The following is a 21758-nucleotide window of genomic DNA, read 5'->3' on the forward strand; positions in this document are numbered from 1 at the left end:
TCTGGCCAATCGGGAGAGGAGGAGAAACACCCGGAAGTGTAGGATGTCGCCAAAGCGGCCTGAGTGCGCCTGCGCACTGGAGTGACAGGGAGACCGGCCGGTAACAGGCACTGGGTGTCTGATACCGGAGTCAGTCACACTCACTGCTCACACTCACTCACACACACACTCACTGCTCACACTCACACACTCACTGCTCACACTCACACACTCACTGCTCACACTCACTCACACACACACTCACTGCTCACACTCACACACACACACTCACTCACTGCTCACAGTCACTCACACACTCACTCACTGCTCACACACACACACTCACTGCTCACACTCACTCACACACACACTCACTGCTCACACACACACACTCACTGCTCACACTCACACACACACTCACTGCTCACACACACTCACTGCTCTCACTCACACACACACTCACTGCTCACACTCACTCACACACTGCTCACACTCACTGCTCACACTCACACACACACACTCACTCACTGCTCACAGTCACTCACACACTCACTGCTCACACACACACACTCACTGCTCACACTCACATACTCACACTCACACTCACATACTCACACTCACTGCTCACACTCACACACTCACAGCTCACACTCCTCACACACACACACACTGCTCACTCCTCACACACACTCACTGCTCACACTCACACATACTCACACACACTCACTGCTCACACTCACACACTCACAGCTCACACTCCTCACACACACACACACTGCTCACTCCTCACACACACTCACCTCACACACACAGCTCACACTGCTCACACACACTCACTGCTCACAATCGCTGCTCACACTCACAATCACTGCTCACACACAATATCCACATCAGTCACACGCACCACACTCACTGCTCACAGATTCCTCACACAGACTCACTGCTCACACACACACACAGCTCTCAGAGTCCTCACAGGGACCCAGAGGCCTGACCAGAGACCACCTTCATTCTGACTGCTGGGAAGCTCTGGCACCACCAGAAGGACCCATCACCTGCCCGCAGCTCCCTCCCTCCCTCCCTGGGCTCCCTCCCTCCCTCCCTCCCTGGGCTCCCTCCCTGGGCTCCCTCCCTCCCTCCCTCCCTGGGCTCCCAGCTTCAGTGAGCAGCTCTGGGCACAAGGACATAAACTGAGCTCCTGCCTCCACCTAATAGTCTCCCTCAAACATTTCTGCATTTAAGTTCCTGAGCAGTATTACTGGGTACCGGCTTCAGTCCCTGGTGTAATAGATACAGTATTTATTTTACATTTGCCCTGTCATTTATCCATTTTTTTTTGCAAGATCACTGCTTTGTAAACATAATAATGTATTGCCCCAACACAAACCTGTGTTGCCTTGTCTTATTTGGATTTCTGGTTTCACATCACCTTTCCACTGCAACTTATGACAAATCAACTTGTTCTACCTGCAAAAATATAGTCAACAATTTTCTAAAGGTGAGTGTTGTATATTTTTTTTGTGTTATCCTAACCATAGAAATACAAATAGTTGATGTTATTGTTGTACTTATTTGCTGAGGGTTTCCAATGACAGGACTCGTGGAGTCCTATAATAATAATAATCCTTGCATTTGATATAGCGCTTTTCATGTCGGGAGGACGTCCCAAAGCGCTTCACAGAATACACTGTAAAGTGAACTGACTGTATATTTGTGGGCAAACGCGGCAGCCAATTGCGCACAGCAATGTCCCACAAACAGTCGTAGATTGAAAATGACCAATTTTATTATTGTTTTTGGTTTTTGGAGGGATTATTATTAGGCTCTGTGTGGAGTAAGGAAACTTGCCCAAGGTTTCGCCCTCTGCCTGGAATTGAACTCAGGTCTCTCACTTGCAAAGCGAGTGCTCTAACCACTGAGCTACAGGACTGTAGCGCATTGGTTAAGAGCAGTTGAGAGGACCTGGGTTCATTTCCCAGGGAGGGCGAAACATTAGACAAGTTTCCTTTCTCCACTCTCTTCTGTTTACCTAGCACTAAGTAAGAACCCGGTTGTTAGTCGATTGGCAGATCGCTTCTCTGTGGCTAATGATTCTTTTAATTTTTTTTAAAACTGAGGGTTAGTCAATCATGACTGTTTGTGGAACTCTGCTGTGCGCAATTGACTGCGGCATTTTGCACACAAAATAATAATAATAACCCCTGCATTTGATATAGCACCTTATATTTTGTGGGTGAAATGCGGCAGCCAGTTCACTTTACAGTATGTTCTGTGAAGCGCTTTGAGACGTCTCGAAGACATGGTAATGCACTATATCAAATACAAGGATTATTATTAAGCTGCTAACAACAAAGTTATTCAAATTTTGGATTGCATTTCTAGTCATTTAACAATGTGTCCACTTTGGGAATGTTGTCTGCTATTTTGGATGCCTGAAATGGGCATTGGTAAGGTATAGGTGGAAGTCCAGGTGTCTTAGAACATGAGAGAAATTTGAGGACATTGGTTTAAAATTAACAAACCGAAAGTGGAATAAATTGTGCAGAATGAAATGTTCACCCAGTGTAGCAGATTTGTAGCAGATAACAGTAAAACATTGATACTGCATTAATTCACTTTTTGAAAAAACGGTCAGCCTGACTCACCTGGCAGCACTCAACAACAACAACAACAAGATTCTATTTATTGAACGCCTTTCACGTCGGGAGGACGTCCCAAGGCGCTGTACAGTTGGGTCGGGACCCGAGCATTGGGGGGGAAATGGTCAGGGTGAGGGGAGGGAAGGGTGGGAGCGAGGAGGGGGTAGAGAGTCGAGAGGGGAGCTGAAGGCTCGGTCAAAGAGAAAGGTCTTGAGACCGGCCTTGAAGGAGGAAAGGGAGGAGGCGGCGAAGGCACTGGGGATAGAGTTCCAGAGCCGAGGGGCTGAGAGGCTGAAGGCCCGGCCACCGATGGTAGGGCGGTTGGGGCGGGGGATGTGGAGCAGACCGGAGCCGGAGGAACGGAGGGTACGGGCAGGTAGGTAGGGGGATAGTAGGTTGGAGAGGTAGGAGGGAGCAAGGCCGTGAATGGCCTTGTAGGTGAGGATGAGGATCTTGAACTCCCGCCTCTGAGTCAAGAGGTTATTGGTTCAAGCTCTATGTCAGGACTTGAACCCACATATTAGACGAAGCTGACACTCTAATTCAGTGCTGCATTGTCGGAGGTGCCGTCCTTCGGATGAAAATTAAACTGAGGTCCTTCTGCCTGCTCGGGTGGACGTTAAAGATCTCATGGTAATAATATTACCATAATCCTTGCATTTAATATTGCGCCTTGTCGTGTTTTGAAGACGTCTCAAAGTGTTTACAGCATATACTGTAAAATCTAGTGACTGTGTATTTTGTAGGCAAAATGCGACAGCCAATTGCGCACAGCAGTGTCCCACAAACAGTTGTGGAGTGAGTGACCAAATTATAATTTTTTTTTAAAAGGTACTATTACCACCTGGAAAACGATCTATCATTACTGCCCGGAAAGGCACTATTCATAAAAGAGAAGGGAGTTTCTCCTAGTTCCTGGTCAACAATCTCCAAACAAAAATTTGTCAATCACTGTTTGTGGAATATTGCTGTGCACAAATTGGCTGCCATGTTCACTTGCCAAATGCAGAGTCACTACACTTTACAGTATATCCTATGAAGTGCTTTGCGACGTCCTCCTGATATGAAAGATGCTATACAGAAAAATCCCATCTAGCCGGACTAATGAGGGGTAGATAAATCAGCCAGAATTTCTGGCTAAGTTTAATTACAATGCTGGTAACGCACAAAATGCATATGCAGTGCCAGAAAATGCGGTTGATGCATTTACCTGTATTTTCCGGCACTGTATATGCATTTCTACTGCTGTATTTTAAAAAAAAGTCATTCACCCACACAGACACCGGACTCCAGGAAAAGGACAGTGAGGCAGGAAACTGTGACATTACATGGGTTGCTCAGCATGCCATTTGATAGTTGGGCCGGCAGAAGTCTATACGCACCAGCAGAACCAGCAGAAGTCTATCTCGGGCCCGCAAAAATTTTTGGTCTGCAGAATTTGGAAAAAATGTTTTTGGTTTTGGCCCTCGTCGGCTACAGTTTAATTCCAGATACAGTGAGTATGTGGTAAATACCCAGAGTAAACGGGGGATTTACTGTGTCAAATGCAAGGATTATTATTATAATAGTAAGACATTCATCGCATTGTCTAGCATGGTTTTGGATTAAATCCTTATGTAATGTTATTATATGTGAATTAAATGGGTAGATTCTCCAACAAAATACACCAGACTTTATAGTAAAATCCTGTGAATCACTTTGAGACATTCTCCTGATGTGAAAGGTACTATATCAAATGCAGGGATTATTGTTTAATATTGATTGGTGTAAACAATGAATCATTTTTTGCCATTTTTAAAATGTTAAAATTAGGGCATAGAAGACACTACCAGAAAGAATTTTGGTGGCGGGAATACAGACTGGGAAGAAAGAAGATTGTCTAAGTATGAATTCAGGTGTGTAAGTACTTTTATAATAAACCTTGACCCACTCGTGACAACCATGTGTTTTATTCTGTTTAGTAAATACAGTGGTGAAAGAAGTGAGAGGCAAGTGGGCCATCTGCTCGCATTTGTAATAAATGGGGTCTGCAGCCCAACTGCATTCTAAGTGAATTTGCACTACAGTGAAGTGTGTTATAACAGGGCTGCACTGTGTTGTGCACATGGGTTGTTAACCCAACCCACAAATTGGATGTTAGCAATAACAATCACATGTGGAAGTTTGTGACATGAAGGAGACCCCTGCCATTCCCTGGAGCGTCACCTCATTTTTGTGGATTAATGACTCTTTTGCTTGTACAAATGCCACAGTAACCTGCTCACATTTGGCATATTCATGGCTTTAAATTGGGTATGTGGAGTCCTGTAGCTCAGTGGTTAGAGAACTCGCCTCGCAAGCGAGAGGACCTGGGTTCGATTCCTAGCAGGACAAAATGTTGGGCAAGGTTCCTTACCTCACACGTCTCTGTTTATCTAGCAGTAAATAGGAACCTGGTTGTTAGTCGATTGGCGGATCGCTTTTCCGGGGATGATAATTCCTTTCTAAAAAGTAATTTGGTCACTCAATTCACGACTGTTTGTGGGATACTGTTGTGAGCAATTGGCTGCTGCGTTTCGCCCACAAAATACACAGTCAATTCAGTTTACAGCATATTCTTTGAAGCGCTTTGAGACATCTCGAAGACGTAATAAAGCGCTATATCAAAGGCAAGGATTATGATTCTTATTATTATTATGTGCCTCAGAAAACAGTATTGTAACAGCCTGACATTTCATGGCTGTTTGTGAAACAACTTTAAGGTGACCTTGGTAAGTTTCTTTGCTGTGCTAACTGTTGCTGCATTCACTGAGGTCCCGTCTGTCTTTTCTGGTTTACATTAAAAACGTGTGGAGTTATTCGAAAACACATTATTTGATGTCCTGGTCAACAATCCCCCAGATAAAATTGGTTATTCACTTTGTGGGACATGGCTGTAAGCAAATTAGCTGGAGATTCACCTACAAATAGATTTCACAACAAGCTTGCCTACAAATTACACTATTACTCCACTTTACAGTACACCAACAACATCGACTTGCCTTTATATAGTGCCCCTCACTCAGGGTAGCATCCTAGAGCGCTTGAGCGAGGTAGAGCACAATGCCGAGCCGGGGGGAGGGGGAGGTGACCGTAGGCATGATCGAAGGGGCAAGGCAGAGGGCTAGAGGAAGAGAGTTTCAGGGCGTAGTGGCTGAAAGTGTGGCCACCATAGGTGGAACGGAGGGTGATTCACATATCATGTGAATTGCTTTGTCATTTCACTGACTTGATAAGGTTCCATTTCCAATGCAAGGAGTATTATTAGGATTTGCTTGCACTGTTCAATGTCTCAATGTGTGCAGCATGCCCAGCTTATTTCTTGTTCACTGGTTGGCTTTGTACTCAAAACAGACAATTTCAAGGACAGTAGGTCACCTCTGATGTAATTTCCTGCCTTGCTGCATGTCTGAAAGGGAAGTGGAAGCCGATTCAGTAACAACTTTTAAGAGAGATGTAGATAATTGTTTGGGGAGGACAAGTTAACAGGGTTATGGGGAGAGAGCGGGAGAGTGGGATTGATTTGGACAGCTCTTTTAAAAGAGCCAGCACAGACACGATGGGCCAAATGGCCACCTTCTGTGCTGTATAATTCTGTGATTCTTTGTGTGTGGGGCAGCTTGCGGGAAGGAAGTGGTGGGGGGAGGTCAGGCTTGCCACACTCACTGCCGAGGCTCACACATGAACAGTGGGCACTTGGGCAGATTCCAGGGGCAACCAGGATCCAAAGAAGAGAAGTCCAGACGATGAGCTACATGGCATATGCCAATGGAGAGAAATTGAGAAAAATAATGAGATACTGACATTTTATAAGAAAGAAAACTGGTGGAAGTCACAACTGACACCTCTGAATAAGACCCAGAAAGTCCCCACACATGGACTCTTTCACTTTTGACCTCAAATGCAGATTAGAAGTATGGAGCAAGGCAGTGTTTCTTAGGCAGAAGTAATAATAATTGTATTTGATGTAGCATCTTTCACTAGGGGAAAACCACCCAAGGTTCTTCAGAGGATATCATAGAATCATAGAATTATGCAGCACAGAAAGAGGCCATTCAACAACAACAACAAAATTAAATTTATAGAGTACCTTTCACTTCGGGAGGACATCCCAAAGTGCTGAACAGTCAGATGTCGGGGCCAGAGTATGGGGGAGGGGTGGTGTAGGGGTGAGGGAAGGCAGGGAGGTGGGAGGGAGACCAAAGGCACAGTTGAAGAGAAGGGTCTTGAGACCGGCCTTGAAGGAGGCAAGGGAAAAAGCGAGGCAAAGGGACCGTGGGATGGAGTTCCAGAGTGTGGGGGCAGAGAGGCTGAAAGCCCGGCCAGCGAGGGTAGGGCGGGAGACATGGAGCAGTCCAGAGCCCGATGAACGGAGGGAGCGGGCAGGTTGGTAGGGAGTCAGCAGATCAGAGAGGTAGGAGGGGGCAAGACCATGGATGGCCTTAAAGGTGAGGACAAGGATCTTGAACTTGATCCTCTGGGAGATGGGGAGCCAGTGGAGTCGGGAGAGGGTGGGAGTGATGGGGCCATGGAGCCTGGTGCGTGAGAGTACACAAGTTGCACAGTTTTGGCTGATCTACAGCTTGTGAAGGGAAGAGTTGGGAAGGCCGATGAGGAGGGAGTTCCAGTAATCGAGTAATGTGACGAATGCATGGGTGAGGGTTTCGGCAGCCTGAGGGGTGAGGCAGTAGCATTCAGCCCATCGTATCTGTGCCTATTCTTTGAAAAGAGCTATCCAATTCAATCCCACTCCCCCGCGCTCTCCTCATAGCCCTGCAAACTTGTCCTCCCCAAATAATTGTTTATTTCTCTTTTAAAAGTTGTTATTGAATCGAATTCCACCACTATTTCAGGCAATGCGTTCCAGATCCGAACAAATCGCTGTATGAAAAAATTTCTCCTCACCTCCCCCCAGTTTCTTTTAATAACTATTTTAAATCAGTGTCCTCGGGTTACTGACCCACCCGCCAGTGGAAGTAGTTTCTCCTTGTTCACCCTATCGAATCCCCTCATAATTTTGAAAACTTCTATTAAGTCTCCTCTTAACCTTCTCTGCTCCAAGGAGAATACTCCGAGCTTCTCCAGCCTCTCCTGATAACTGAAATCCCTCATTCCTGAAACCATCCTGTAAATCTCCTTTGCAACCTCTCCAATGCCTTGACATCCTTCCTAAAGTGCGGTGGTCAGAACTGATCAGTCTCTCGCTGAGGTCTAAACAGTGTTTTATAAAGGTTCATCATAACTTCCTGACTTCTGTATTCTATGCCCGTATTTATAAAACCTAGTATCCTGTAAGCTTTTTTGTACCCCCAGGTCTCTCTATTCCTTCACCCCCTTTAAGATTGTACCATCAGCTTATATTTCTCTCCTCATTCTTCCTCCCAAAATGCATTTCTTTGCATTTCTCCACATTAAACTTTATCTGCCACCTGTTGGCCCATTTTACCAGTCTGTCTATGCCATTTGCAGACTCCTCACTGTTTACTACTTTTCCTAGCTTAGTATCATATGCAAACTTGGAAATTGTACTCCCTGTACCCAAGTCCAGGTCATTTATATGTCATTTACATACACTATAAAGTGGAGTGACTTAGCAATTTGTTCCAAAATGCAGCACAGCAGTGTCCCACAAAAGGCCATTAAGTGAACGACCAGTTTTATTTGAGGGATTTTTGTCTCGCCCAGAAGAGAAACTCCCTTTTTTCCCCAGACATCCTCGGTCAGTGCTGAGATCGACAAGCTATAGGGCAATATTGCTTCCATCTATAGACAGTTTCCCATAACACTGCTTGTTAATGCCTGTCATTCTCTACATAAGTAGCTACATTACCTCCTGATGCACATAATGAAATCCCTATTTGATCTAACTGTGTGTCCTCTTAGCTGAATGGTGCAAATATCTTCCAATTGAGGATCCCACTTGACCAGACTACAAACCAATCTGTAACTGAGAACAGAGATGCACTGAGACCTCCATTTTCAGTTGTTTGGGGAAAGACCCAATTGTCGCTAATTCAAATTCCTTGTGCAAGATCCAGCAGAATAAGTGATGCACCTTGTTTTCAGAAACAATGATAGAAATATGATTGATTCTGCCTTACTTGGCAACATCTGATTCCTGACCGGTTGGCTTGCTGGAGTTGAGAGGGCTACAGTACAATTTAAATCTATGTAGTGCCTTTCACGTCGCGAGGATGTCTGAAAGTGCTACTCACATCTGACTTGTCAGCTGGAGCGGAAGGAAAGTGGCGGGAGGGAGGAGAAGATGACCAAAAGCTCAGTTGCAGATAGGTCTTACATCTGGGAAAACGGAGAACAAATTGAACAGCGACAGCAGTGCTTCAGGAATTATATATTCGATAAATAGTTATTCACGGTGAACTTGGAAGCAATTAAATTGCAACTACAGGACTTTTGGTTTGTTGCTGCAACCTTTCTAATTTTCTCTCTTGAATGTTCTTTTTCATTTAGTGAGACGCGTCTTGTGGAAATAATTGAATCCCTGTGTCAGAATTCTGAGTTTGAATGCAATCTGATGGTGGAAACAAATGAAGAGTACATTGAGAACTGGTGGTTCAACATGTGAGTACCATTTAAGTTTCCAGAGTGGTCCAACCTTTGGCTGTTGAGGGCCAGATTTGAGAAACGTCTGTGGGCCACATAAGCAATAATTTTGTGTTTCCTTTCCAGAAACATAATATAACATTTATGGGTTATGGAGAGAGTGGGTGGGGGAGTACTGTATTGTAGGATATACCATCCTTTGGATGAGAAAATAAATCTAGATCCTATCTGCCTATGATGCTAAAGATCTAATGGCACTACTCGAAAAGAGAAGGGAATTTCACACGGTGTCCTGGCCAACAATCACCCAGATAAAATTGGTCATTCACTTTACAGCTGTTTGTGAGACATTGCTGTGCACAAATTGGCTGCTCCATTTATCTAGAGGTATACAGTTGCAGCATTTTACAGTAAATGAGGTGAAGCACTTTTAAGATATTTGCCGGTGTGAAAGTTTTTTTATTAAATGCAATGATTATTATAATTATACAAGTGGAAACAAGTGGATGATTACTCCATTCTGATAATTTCAATTTAAAAATAATAATTATCCTTGCATTTGGTACAGTGCCTTTCAGGTTGAGAAGACCTGAGACAAGCACTTCACAAGATTTACCATAAAGTAGGTGAACTAATTCTAATTTAATTTTTAAAAAATATTATCGGCATTAAATGGGGTACATAGCAAGCTTGATAGTTATTTTTGCCCAGCAATAATTCCAGTTGAGATTTTTTTNATATGAGTGGTGGTCCATGTGGCAGCAGATATTGACCAGAACACTGAACCTATTTTTGCACAATGGATTCTCAGCCCAAGGACGTTAGGCTCAGACACAATCCCTGCAGGAATAGTCTCAGCTCTGGCAAAGGAGAACTGCAGCCAAAGAGCAGAGAACTACACCATCACAATGTACTTACTGCAGTAAGTACATTTCCTCGAGAAATAGAAGAGTTTTATTATTATGATTATAATAATACTAATTATGAGTCCTGTAGCTCAGTGGTTAGAGCACTCGCTTTGTAAGTGAGTGACCTGAGTTCAATTCCAGGCAGGGTGAAACGTTGGGCAAGTTTCCTTACTCCACACGCCTAATAATAATCCCTCCAAACCCAAAAACAATAATAAATTGGTCATTTTCAATCCACGACTGTTTGTGGGATATTGCTGTGCGCAATTGGCTGCCGCGTTCGCCCACAAATATACATTCAATTCACTTTACAGTGTTCTGTGAAGCGCTTTGGGACGTCCTCCCAAAGTGAAAAGCGCTATATCAAATGCAAGGATTATTATTATTATTACTCCACATGCCTCTGCTCAGCAAGCAGTACGTAGGAACCCGGTTGTTAGTCGATTGGTAGATCACTTTCTGGGGGTAATACTTGCTTCAAAAATAAATTAATAAAAAAAACATTGTGACACTCAATCCATGACTGTTTGTGGGACTCTGCTGTGCGCAATTGGCTGCTGCGTTTCGCCCACAAAATATACAGTCAATTAATTTTACAGTATATTCTGTGAAGCGCTTTGAGACGTCGCAAAGAAGTGATAAAGTGCTATATCAAATGCAAGTATTACTAATATATTAGGAAAATCATGTTTTTAACTTTCAATTTATTTCAGGCAGAAAAAGAACCCCAACTTGTTCCTGTGGTTCTGTGTGGATACCATTAAAGTTTGCTGTCCTGCAGGAAGCTATGGTCCAGACTGCATTGGTAATGTTACTACATATTTTGTAAATTCTACAATTTTTAAAAATATATTGTGAAGTACAACATTTTACATAATGTAAATTGCCACCGCAGAAATCATAGGTAGATTATAGAATGCCCTAAAGCTGGTTACAATTTTTCCATATTTAATTTCTTCCTTTAAGTTCGGAGAAAAAAANCTCAGTATTGTCTTTTTTTAAGAAAAAAGCCTTCTTTTCTGTGTTAATTAAGTGTTACAGTTATATCTGTGTTTTTCAGTATTTTGGCAGTCAGGGGAACCCATATGCTATTATGCTTGAGGCAGCATTTTATTATTGAGCGCCTTCTGATTATGCTGAGCTACGTGTAAAGTGAGACTGACATTGAAATGGACGAGGCAGAATCAGTAGATATGGAGTTTGTCATCTTCCATTCTCAAAGCATAGAACTTTTAGTGTATTTTATAAATAACTAAAAGGAAAAATGTAACGATTCATTCTTTATATACCTCAGTGTTCGCTCTGAGAAACATAGAAACAGAAGTAGGCCATTCAGCCCCTCAAGCCTGTTCTGCCATTCTGTAAGATCATGGCTAATCTGTACCTCAACTCCAGTTACACACCCTTGCCCCGTATCCTTTAATACCCTGACCTAACAAATATCTATCCGCCTCATCTATACAGCATTCACAACCTTTTGGGGGAGATAGTTCCAGATTTCCACTACCCTTTGGGTGAAAAACTGCCTCCTAATTTAACTCCTAAATGGCCTAGCTCTGATTTTAAGATTATGCCCCCTTGTTCTGGATTCCCCCACCAGAGGATTTTTTTTTTCTGCTCTGTCCTATCAAAACCTTTTATTATTCTATAGTTAGATTATAGGATGCCCTTAAATTTTCCATTAAATTTATTTTTAATTAAATGAGACAAAGATCTCTAATACTGGAGATCAGCCCACTTGTTCCATTTATTCTCCTCTCCACTGTCTTAAAGTTTAGCATCTTTTATGTCACTGAGACCAGAACTCTACCCAATATGCCAGAGCTTGAGCATAATATTTGGATATTGAAACGCAACTCAGTTGTCAGTGCAGCCGAGCATCCTGTTTGCATTCTTTATTGTTACCTCTCACTGACAACAATAACTTAGTAAGCAACAACTCAACTCAATTCCAAGGTCTCTTTCAGATTCTCCTATTTCTAGACCATATTCCTTCTGTTTTTACTTCTTATGTTCAGTATCCTTTATCCATAGGATAAAGGATTAAGTTTCCTTCGACAGAAATCAGCCCGTATGCGTTGCTTGTCAAGATCTTTCTTGGAAAATTTTACTGATCCACATCCATGTCCTTGAGATTCACTGATAGCTAGTTTGCAATGGAATTCTGCCTGCAAGACTTTGTCAGAAACGTTTTTCAAGTCTCAGGATGGTGATTCCTAAAAACTTACCTGTAACTGTTTGGAATGACAACTCTTCCGGTTCGCTATCTTATATCCTCTGCTGAACATTTTATGCATAGAAGTTGGCGAGGACAAGGTCTGACCTGATTGTAAAATGTTCGCACCCACCCGCCCCCTCCCCCCCTCCAATTCTGTCTGTCGGGTCTTGTGCGTTTGATGCATGACTACTTGAGTTACACGCACACAAAACTCATGTAGGCAGCATCCAGCAATTGGAAAGGGAGATCAAGACTGGGGTGGGGGGGAGCGAAAATATTGCAGATGCTGGAAATCTGAAATAAACACAGAAGACGCTGGGAACACGCAGCAGGTCAGGCAGCATCTATGGAGAGAGGAACATTAGTTAACGTTTTATATTGATAACCTTTCATCAGAGTTCTGACTCATTTTCCATTAAGACTTGAAGGCAGACTTAACATTTTGTAGATATATGTGACCTTATGTGTCTGAAATGCTGACCTCTGACTAATACTCGCTGGTTTGACTTCCAGGTTGTCCTGGGGGTGCTGATAGACCTTGCAATGAGCATGGCTCGTGCGATGGGGACGGGACCCGAACTGGTGATGGTTCTTGCAGCTGCACCAAGGAATATGAAGGAGCAGAGTGTCTCGACTGCACTGAAGGATACTACAGTGAATTCCAAAATGAAACCCATTCAATCTGCACAGGTACATTGCGAGCTAAAGCTCAAATAATGTTTTATTCCAGCTTCCCTTGCTTGTGTTTGTCCTTTCATACCTAAATTGTAAACTGGGTCGAAACTGATCAGAAATATAAAATGTTGCCTTTAGTAGGACAATTAGTGTTGGGCAAGTTTCCTTACTCCATGTGCCTCTGTTTGCCTAGCAATAAGTAGGAACCTGGTTGTTAGTCGATTGGCGAATCGCTTTTCCGGGGTTAATCATTTCTTCAAAAATAATAATAAATTGGTCACTTCAATCCACGACTGTGGGACACTGCTGTGCGCAATTGACTGCTGCGTTTCGCTCACAAAATATCGAGTCAATTCAACTTACAGTATATTCTGTGAAGCACTTTCAGACATCTCAGACGTGATAAGGCACAATATCAAATACAAGGGTTATTATTATTCAAGCATGCCTTGCTTATGTTGTCCTTTAATACCTAAATTGCAAACTCGGTTGAAACTGATCGGAAATATAAAATGTCGCCTTTAGTGGGACAATTACCAAATTAAAAGATACACCCATTGATAGGATTGAAGCTGTGGTTTTACTCATCCACATTCAAACCTGCAATACAGCTGGGTGGTTCAACAGGAAGTGTTCGTTGCTGGTTTATAATCAAAAATAATAATCGTTATTTTGTGCCTCTTACATCGAGAGGATGTCTCAAAGAGATGTCTCAAATAGGACTATGATTTTTATAGGTGAACAAGTCGTTCCTCTCGCCCATAAAATGCGCATGGTCACACCACTTTAAAGTATAATCTGTAAAGCACTTTGAAACATCTCCATGATGTATAAACCCCTATATCAAATGCAAGGATCATTATTGCTTGTGGAACATGAAATGGTTTGTATAACATTTATGGTTTGTCTACAGCTTGTCATCCTGGATGTAAAACATGCATTGGTCCTTCAAACAGCCACTGCACCATATGTGCAAGCGGCTGGGTAGAAGAAGATAGTGATACTGTTCCTGACGGAGTTGTCTGTCTGGGTAAGTAAACTTCTCCTGTTATTGTGGAGGGTGTTTTGTTGGTAGCAATTTGGTGTTGTAGTTATTTTATGACTGTGACTGATCTTGAAACGAGGAAAGAAAATAAACCCTGAAATTCTGCTCATGATTTTGCTGTTTTGAAATTCTACCCTGTAGATTAGTTTTAACCTACAGATTGAAAAGACGGCAGAAATATTCCATTACATTTTTAATTTTATTGATGGTGATGGGTTGGTGGGTATTGTGGATAATGAGTTCAGGACGCCTTGGCTACTTTCTAATTAACTGCGGCAGTAGAACAAGAGAACACAGGTTTAGAAATGCAAAGGGTAATTTCAAGGCAGGCACCAGGAAGTATTTATTTACTCAAGGGGAAATCAAGCTGTATTTTAGGTTTAAAATACAGCTTGATGCTGTGATGGTCGTGGGGTGTGTATTCTGGAAGGATAGGGTGAAGGGCTTTGAATTGGAAAACTTTGAATTTTCTTGATGATTCTGATAGGTTTTATCTTGATGAGTGATGGGGCCTGTCAGCACCCCCAGGACAACTTGGAAATCAAACCAGCATTTCAGACACATAGGGTCACATACATCTACAACATATTAAGTCTCCTTTTGCAAAAGATTTTGATAAAATCCCTCAAGCAGATATTCTGGAAGGATAGAATGAAGGTCTTTCTTCATCTGAATCTCTTCATGAGAAAATGGGGAAGCCCAGATCCTGGAAGAGGCAGTGCAAAGAAGAGCAACCAAACTGACACCACAGTTACAGAAATCAGCTCTGAGGATGTGACTAGATATTATAGGGCTCTGCAGTATTCAAGAGAGATCACAGAGGTTGACTTCATATAAGGTGCTGAATGGGAAAGTAAACCCAGAAAAATACTTCATACACTATGGCAGCAGAAGAAGGGGTCACTGGTTGTGTTTTGAAGAGCAATCTCAGGATAAACACCAGAGTGTATTCCTTCACACAAGGATAATCAACATCTAGGACACTGCATTCATTTAAGAAACTGCTTGATCGATACCCACATCCGTACCATGACCCACTCTGACTTTCTCCACCTCCACAACATCACCCAGCTCCACCACACCGCAGGCTGCCAAGAACTTCATACACAGATTCATAACATCTAGGCTCGATTACGCAAACCCCTGCTTGTCGGCCTCCACAACTCCCCTCCACAGGCTGCTGATCATCCAGAATACTGCAGCCCGTTTCCTCTCCCACACCAGGCTCCGTGACCCTATCGCCCCCATCCTCGCCCGACTCCATTGGCTTCCCATCACACAGAGGATACAGTTCAAGATCTTGGTCCTCACTTTCAAAGCCCTCCATAGCCTTGCACCTCCCTACCTCTGGGACCTCCTAACACCTTACCAAACTGCCCGCTCCCTCTGCTCAGTGGGCTCTGGGCTGCTTTACATCCCCCATCTCGCCCGCCCCACATTGGCGGGTGAGCCTTTTGCCACTCTGCACCCCACCCTCTGGATCTACATCTCGCAGTCCCTCCGCCTCGCCCCCTCCCTTGCCTCTTTCAAGACCCATCTCAAGACCCTCCTCTTCAACTGGGTCCGAAACCCTGATTGTCCAGCGCCTTGGGACGTCCTCCCGACGTGAAAGGCACTATACAAATTTAATTTTGTTGTTGATGCTAGAAAAAGAAATGAAAAGATAGCGTGGGCATTCCCAAAGTATGAGATCAAACATCTCTTCTGATCTATCTTGTGGTGGCATGATGTGAAGAATCTCACATTGGTTTTCAATTCCTATTGGTGACTGATGGGATTCACCTGTCTGTTTAGCCTGCAACACCAACAATTTGCATTGATACAAGCCTTCACACAGGGCAGCAACTCGGAACCCTATGTACATCATGAGTTATTATTTTCAGAGAGAGGTAAATCTATGTAAGGGTTTCAACTTCATCCTATATAACTGCATTTGAACTTCATCCCATATAATTCAAAGACACTATAATAAATGCAAGTTGTGTGCTGCTCGATACAAACCGATTTGAAACTGATAAGTGTACCTGTGGCAATGTTTTCCTGCCAGCAGATGGCACTGATGCACTTTTCAGAGAATTCACAAAGCCAGGCTTCCTACTTTACATTACAAGATGAGTTCAGATGAAGAAGGGCCTGATATTGGAGATAGTTGAGCAAATGACTCTTTTCTTAATATTAAAGGTTCTTGAGTGGTGTGTTGGATTGATTTCTGAACAGAGCCACACTTGCAAAAACACTTGCTAGGACACCAGTACAAACTTTACCTTTGCAGCTGTGTGCGTTCATCCAGACTAAACTGAATGTGAAAGTTCTGGCTTGCAAATGGTTTTCCAACCTGATCTGACTCTGGAAAGCTGCACTGTGCAGCCTACTAAAGATCTCTGGGACACTACCCCACGTGAAAGGCGCTATATAAATGCTTCTTGTTGTTGCTGACTCTTTCCTTTGTTTGTAGATGTTGATGAATGTGCGGAGAACTCTCCTTGTGAGCAACACCAATACTGTTCTAACACAGAGGGGTCCTACCTCTGCAAAGGTACATTGAGCTCAATGTTTTGTCAATAGTGAAGATATTGTTACAGACTAAGAAAATATTGTCATTAAAAAAAATGAGGCAAGTGAAAGGTTGTGGAATTGCACAAGTTGCTGTATCAAATATCATGTTCACAAAAATTAATAAGAAAATGGGGGGCTGAAATGGGACATGTGCATAACAGTGAGTCCTGCCAGTAAGTGGCAGTGCATTGCAGCTGACCCCAGGAGGCTCTTGTAGCCTCAGATGTAGAACGAGTCAGAGCTAATTGCCTGCTGGTTTATCACTGGTTACTGGCAGGAATCGCTATTTGCAAATATCACATTTTAGAGCTGCCAAAGTGGTTTTCATTATTTTTGGTCACAGTAAGTCAATGGACAGCAACTCTCTTTAGTTAATTGCAGTCAATTTTACCTTTGTTTTCCGCTGGGTGCAGTCTGCAATGATGTGTGCGACTCGTGTACTAGCGAAGGTGCCGACAAGTGTATCAACTGCACAACTGGATACACGATGGAGGAGGCGACATGCGTAGGTACGTGCAGCATTTCTGGTGGAGTTGATGATGTTGATGATGATCATTGCATTATTGGGGAAAAGATGTTAAAGGTTCTTCTCTACTTAACTTTAGATATTGGGTGTTCTTTTATTGACACTTTCCTACAATATAATATTGCTCTTGAGGAGCCAGATTCAGTAGATAACTTTAAAATGTAGAGAAACATGTGCATTGTTTATTCTATAGATATTATTTAGTAGGAAGTTCCTCTGGTGAGCTGAAAAGCAATGCGTTTGTACTTCGCAGTTAGTGGCAATATCCTGCGATAAAAACAGTTCTCAGCCAAGGGGGCAGCAGAGGGCCTATAACCGGCTATAGCATTCCAGTGTGAAAAATCAGTGTGAAAATTTGCCATATTGTCTGCTTCTGATGCCTATTGTGTTTCCTATGTTCAAGAATAATAATAATGATAATCTTTGCATTTGATATAGCGCCTTAACACGTCTTTGAGACGTCTCAAAGCGCTTCACACAATATACTGTAAAGTGAATTGACTGTATATTTGTGGGCTAAACCTGGCAGCCAATTGGGCACAGCAGTGTCCCACAAACGGTCGTGAATTGAAGTGACCAATTTATTTTTTTAAATTTATTTGGAGGAATTATTACCCCCAGAAAAGCGATCAGCCAATCGACTAACAACCGGGTTTCTACTTACTGCTCGGTAAATAGAGGCATGTGGAGTAAGGAAACTTGTCCAGCGTTTTGCCCACTCCGGAATCAAACCCAGGTCTCTGGCTTGCAAGGCGAGTGCTCTAACCACTGAGCTACAGGACTCCACTGTAGCTAGCCTGGCATCACTCAGTGTTCACTCCGGCACGTTACTGGAGAGACGTGAACCTACAAACTAGCCCACAGCACAAGTCAGCAACACCTTCAAGAGAATGAAGTGCAAGGAGGGAGCAATAAAAGACTTAAAAACACATTGCACTAGTTCATGCCACAACTGATGCATCAGCTGCTGGAAAGCAGATGTTCCTAATAGACAGTGTGGAGACTCTGAAGCAGAAATCTAAATTCCCCGAAGGCCACAGTGGGACTTCAGTACCTTGTGTTTCTTTTTTTTAAAAAGTTGGAATGAAAGAGTTATGTAACCTCAAAATAAAGTTTATGTGATGTTAAAACACTGAGCACTGTTGATAGACAACCCCCCACCCCCAACATCTTTAACATTTTGTGCGTCTAGATATAAATGAATGCAGTCTCACTGTCATGGTGTGTACGCAAGAAAATGAAGCCTGCATTAATACTGAAGGCAGCTACAAGTGTGTGTGCGCGGAAGGCTATGAAGACCGAGATGGACTCTGTGTGGAAGGCAAAGTGCCAGGTAGATAAGTTTCGGATTTCACTTACATCACCTGGATATGAATCTGCGATCAAACAATCTCTTTAAGAAGTATGCAATGCTTTTGTAGAATATGTACAAAACGTTAAAAGGGTCAAATAGTTATTGCCACCCACAGAACTCTGTCATCACACTTTGCAATGTTGAGAACTTTTAAGGTTGGGAAAACTTGAGAGTCGTTAGGTACAACGATATTTGAATGTTACGTATTTTCAGTAATTGTAACTTCAATTATTCTTCTTCTGTGCGCGCTCTGAAAATGGAAAGAATAAGCACCTTGATAGCTAATGGGGCTATAAAACCACTATGGAACTGGCTGGCCCTCCTGCTGCTAATCAAATTATTGCCTCATTTATGTTCTTTTATACTGAGTTAATGCCATACGTTTGGAGGTTAATTGGCTGCACAAACGTACATTATAAAAATGATCCCTGGGATTGAACAATGCATTAACTGCGCCTTTCACTGCGGGACTAATATGCAGGATTCACAGTCTCTGTCTGCGTTAAGCTATCGGGCTGTTTCTCAACCATATTTTTTTTAAAAAAAGTTCCAACGAAAGAATGGAAAGGAAAATGGCCTTCGGCATCACTCTTTATTTTCACAAATCCTGCAATTTGGCGCAGTTGGCACAGTACCTTTAAGTGAGAGTACTGCATTTTCAACCACCTGTGTGTGAAAATTCTCCACCTGAATTATCCATCTGTATCCACTTGCAGATACTTTTCCAACATTCATAATATGTTGCTTGCCTTCCACTAGGTGTCCTCAGTTGACTGTCTTGTATGTTAAATGCTTTTTCAATAGACAGTAGTCTTCATTAAGGTTACTGAGTTAAGTGGTGAAGTGGGTGCAGAACTACTCCAACTATGTATTTAGAGTATCAGTGCAAACATCAAACATCATTTCCTTGAGCTGTGATATTCTTCAACACTAGCAACTCTAACCTGCTCAAACCCCACTCTCCTGCCCATCCCCTTTGCTCAGCTAATCCAGGTCCGCTGTGCACCCCCCACCCACTCCTCACCACCATCGTTTGCTGTGCCCCTAATCTCTAAAACTCCCTGCCTCAACCTTACCGCCTCACTCCCTCTTTATCTAGCTTGAAAGGAGACAAAGGTAGGTCTACCTACCTTGGGCCTTCTTCCACTCTGACCTCACCCTCTGGAACCCCATCCCGCAGTCCCTCTGCCTCAGCCCCTCCCTTGTCTCCTTCAAGACTCGTCTCAAGACCCTCCTCTTCGACCGTGCTTTCGATCTCCTCTTGGCGTGAAAGGTGCTATATAAATGTAATTTTGTTGTTGAAATCTCACCTTATTCCTACTTTAACAACACCTGTGGTCACCTCTTCCTGCTCCTTTGCTCAATTGCTCCCTTTTAAGCGTCTTCGGATGTGCTCCCAATATCAAAAATGCTGTATAAATTTTAATTTGATTTGCTGTATTTGCTCGGCATTCAACCCTGCCACTGCATGCTCAGAGACGCTATCTTGCATGAGGGGCATCATATAAATGCAAGTCTGTTGTTATTGGTTATGAATGGAAAATTGACTGAAAATTGGAACTGGAATTTTCTCGGACATTAAACTATTTCTGTTTTTTTCTCTGCAGAAGATGTCGAACATTCTGAAGGGCGACAAACTATGGAAGATGAAACCGCAACAGATGTTAATCCCCATGAAGATCTTTGATCCACAATTCAATTTGAATATATTGGTTTGTTCTGTGTCAGGATCTGAGGATTCCAAATGAAAGGGAATACAGTTGCCTTATTAAAGACTTGGGCAAGTGATTTTTATCCCAAAAGAAATCTCCAATATGTTGCCAACGAGATCTGTTTACATGACCAAAGCATCAATTCTTGTCCTGTTGCCTGCCTCAACTTCTTGCGTCAAAATGTTCTTGGGACATTTACACTGAACGTGGTACACATTTGAATTCTGTGGTTTCACTTTGTCTCTCCTTTTATGGGAACATATTTGTCAATAAATACTTTTTGTAGTTTCTATGATGCCTGTGAGTTCTCCTACAAAGTGTTTAAAAGAAGTTTTACTATTAAATACGGATTGAGAGGAGAAAAAACAAGCAGTTCTGACTAATGAAGAAATGGGGGCATAGTTCTCAATAAATGAGGAGCCAGTTGCTCAGTGTAGTCACTGGGGCAGAACTTTGAGAATAATTCAGACCAGATTCAGAGCAGCAGAGTGGAAATCTGCATTGCACTTTGAGTGGGTCGACCACCGGGGAGTGGTGTACATAGTTGAAAGGCATGAATGCCTATCCACCACTACGCTTTCAATAAAAATAGGCACATGGACCACCAAAGAGACCAGATGCATAATCATAAATAACCTAAAAATGGACGAATAAAGCTCCCTTTTTAGCAAAAGGATACACAGATAAAAGACGAGGACTGGCTTCTGTTCAAAATGACTAATTTGTTACTGATGTTGTTTTGAAACTTAACATATCCATGATTTGGATTTTTGTTTACTGAATAAATTTTAATTGGCCCCAACTTGTAGTGTGGATTTAAGAAACCAGCTTTATTATTTATCTCACTGTTGATTCACTTTGTGATTCTTAACTTGGGACTCAGCTTTATACAATTAACAACATCAACAACTTGCATTTATATAGCGCCCTTCACACCAGGTAACGTCCCAGAGCGCTTAACAGTGGCAGATCTGACCCCAAGGTGAGAGGGAGGGGGGGAAGGTGATCATAAGTACAATCAAAAAGGAAGATCTTTAGGCAGGATTTGAAAGTGGGCAGGAATGGAGCAAGGTGGAGGGAGTGAGGGAGAGAGTTCCAGAGCTTCAGGGCTTAAAAGAGAACAAAAGCCTAGAATCATCCTTATTGACTGTCTGAAGTATCTTCATTGCACTGATCTAATTTTGAAGGTCGGGTTCTCAAAACTGCACACGATATTCCAAACATAGCATCCCAGTGCCCTATACAAGGAATTAGCTGTCTAAATTTCAGCAATAATAATAGCTACTTTTTATATCTGCAATTTAGAACTGTCAAGTAGCTGCCAAGTGTGTTTGACAAAAAAATTGCATACCGAAGTGACCCGCACTTCAAAAGCTTTAAAATCGAATAAGATAGGAAAGGCCAATGGATGTAAAGCATTCCATAATTTTGAGGTCCTGAGAAAGAATTGAGTTAGAATAGAAATGCGTTTAGGTTGGAAAACAGTGTGGTTACAGGGAGGTAGAATGTGTGGGAGTAGGTACTGCACTTGTTGCTTGGGAAACAAAAGAAATAAGATGGAGCA

The 21758-nt window shown here is 42.7% G+C and overlaps 1 protein-coding gene across 2 annotated transcripts; it reads left to right on the plus strand.

Moving 5' to 3' along the window:
- The first annotated feature begins 1102 nt into the window (after positions 1 to 1102).
- On the plus strand, positions 1103 to 20484 carry creld2 (cysteine-rich with EGF-like domains 2). Of its 2 annotated transcripts, none has more exons than XM_007890979.2 (10): positions 1103 to 1477; positions 4431 to 4513; positions 9108 to 9218; positions 10822 to 10913; positions 12840 to 13016; positions 13915 to 14031; positions 16502 to 16582; positions 17016 to 17111; positions 18321 to 18461; positions 20090 to 20484. In XM_007890979.2, the coding sequence occupies exons 1-10, from the start codon at positions 1346 to 1348 to the stop codon at positions 20167 to 20169; spliced, it is 1110 nt and encodes a 369-aa protein (XP_007889170.1). In that variant the 5' UTR covers positions 1103 to 1345; the 3' UTR covers positions 20170 to 20484. The 2 variants fall into 2 exon arrangements, with proteins under 2 accessions (XP_007889170.1, XP_007889169.1); XM_007890978.2 differs by lacking the exon at positions 1103 to 1477 and adding an exon at positions 3893 to 4113.
- Positions 20485 to 21758: the final 1274 nt, after the last annotated feature.

The sequence above is a fragment of the Callorhinchus milii genome, unplaced genomic scaffold, assembly GCF_018977255.1.
Source record: "Callorhinchus milii isolate IMCB2004 unplaced genomic scaffold, IMCB_Cmil_1.0 Scaffold5, whole genome shotgun sequence".
Taxonomy (NCBI): Eukaryota; Metazoa; Chordata; class Chondrichthyes; order Chimaeriformes; family Callorhinchidae; genus Callorhinchus; species Callorhinchus milii.

Coding starts and splice junctions, on each gene's coding strand:
- creld2 (XM_007890978.2), top strand. CDS start 3,961: ATGCCATTTGATAGTTGGGCCGGCAGAAGTCTATACGCACCAGCAGAA. Junction 4,114..4,430: donor ACAGTTTAATTCCAGATACA/GTGAGTATGTGG, acceptor TGTTAAAATTAG/GGCATAGAAGACACTACCAG. Junction 16,583..17,015: donor GGGGTCCTACCTCTGCAAAG/GTACATTGAGCT, acceptor CGCTGGGTGCAG/TCTGCAATGATGTGTGCGAC.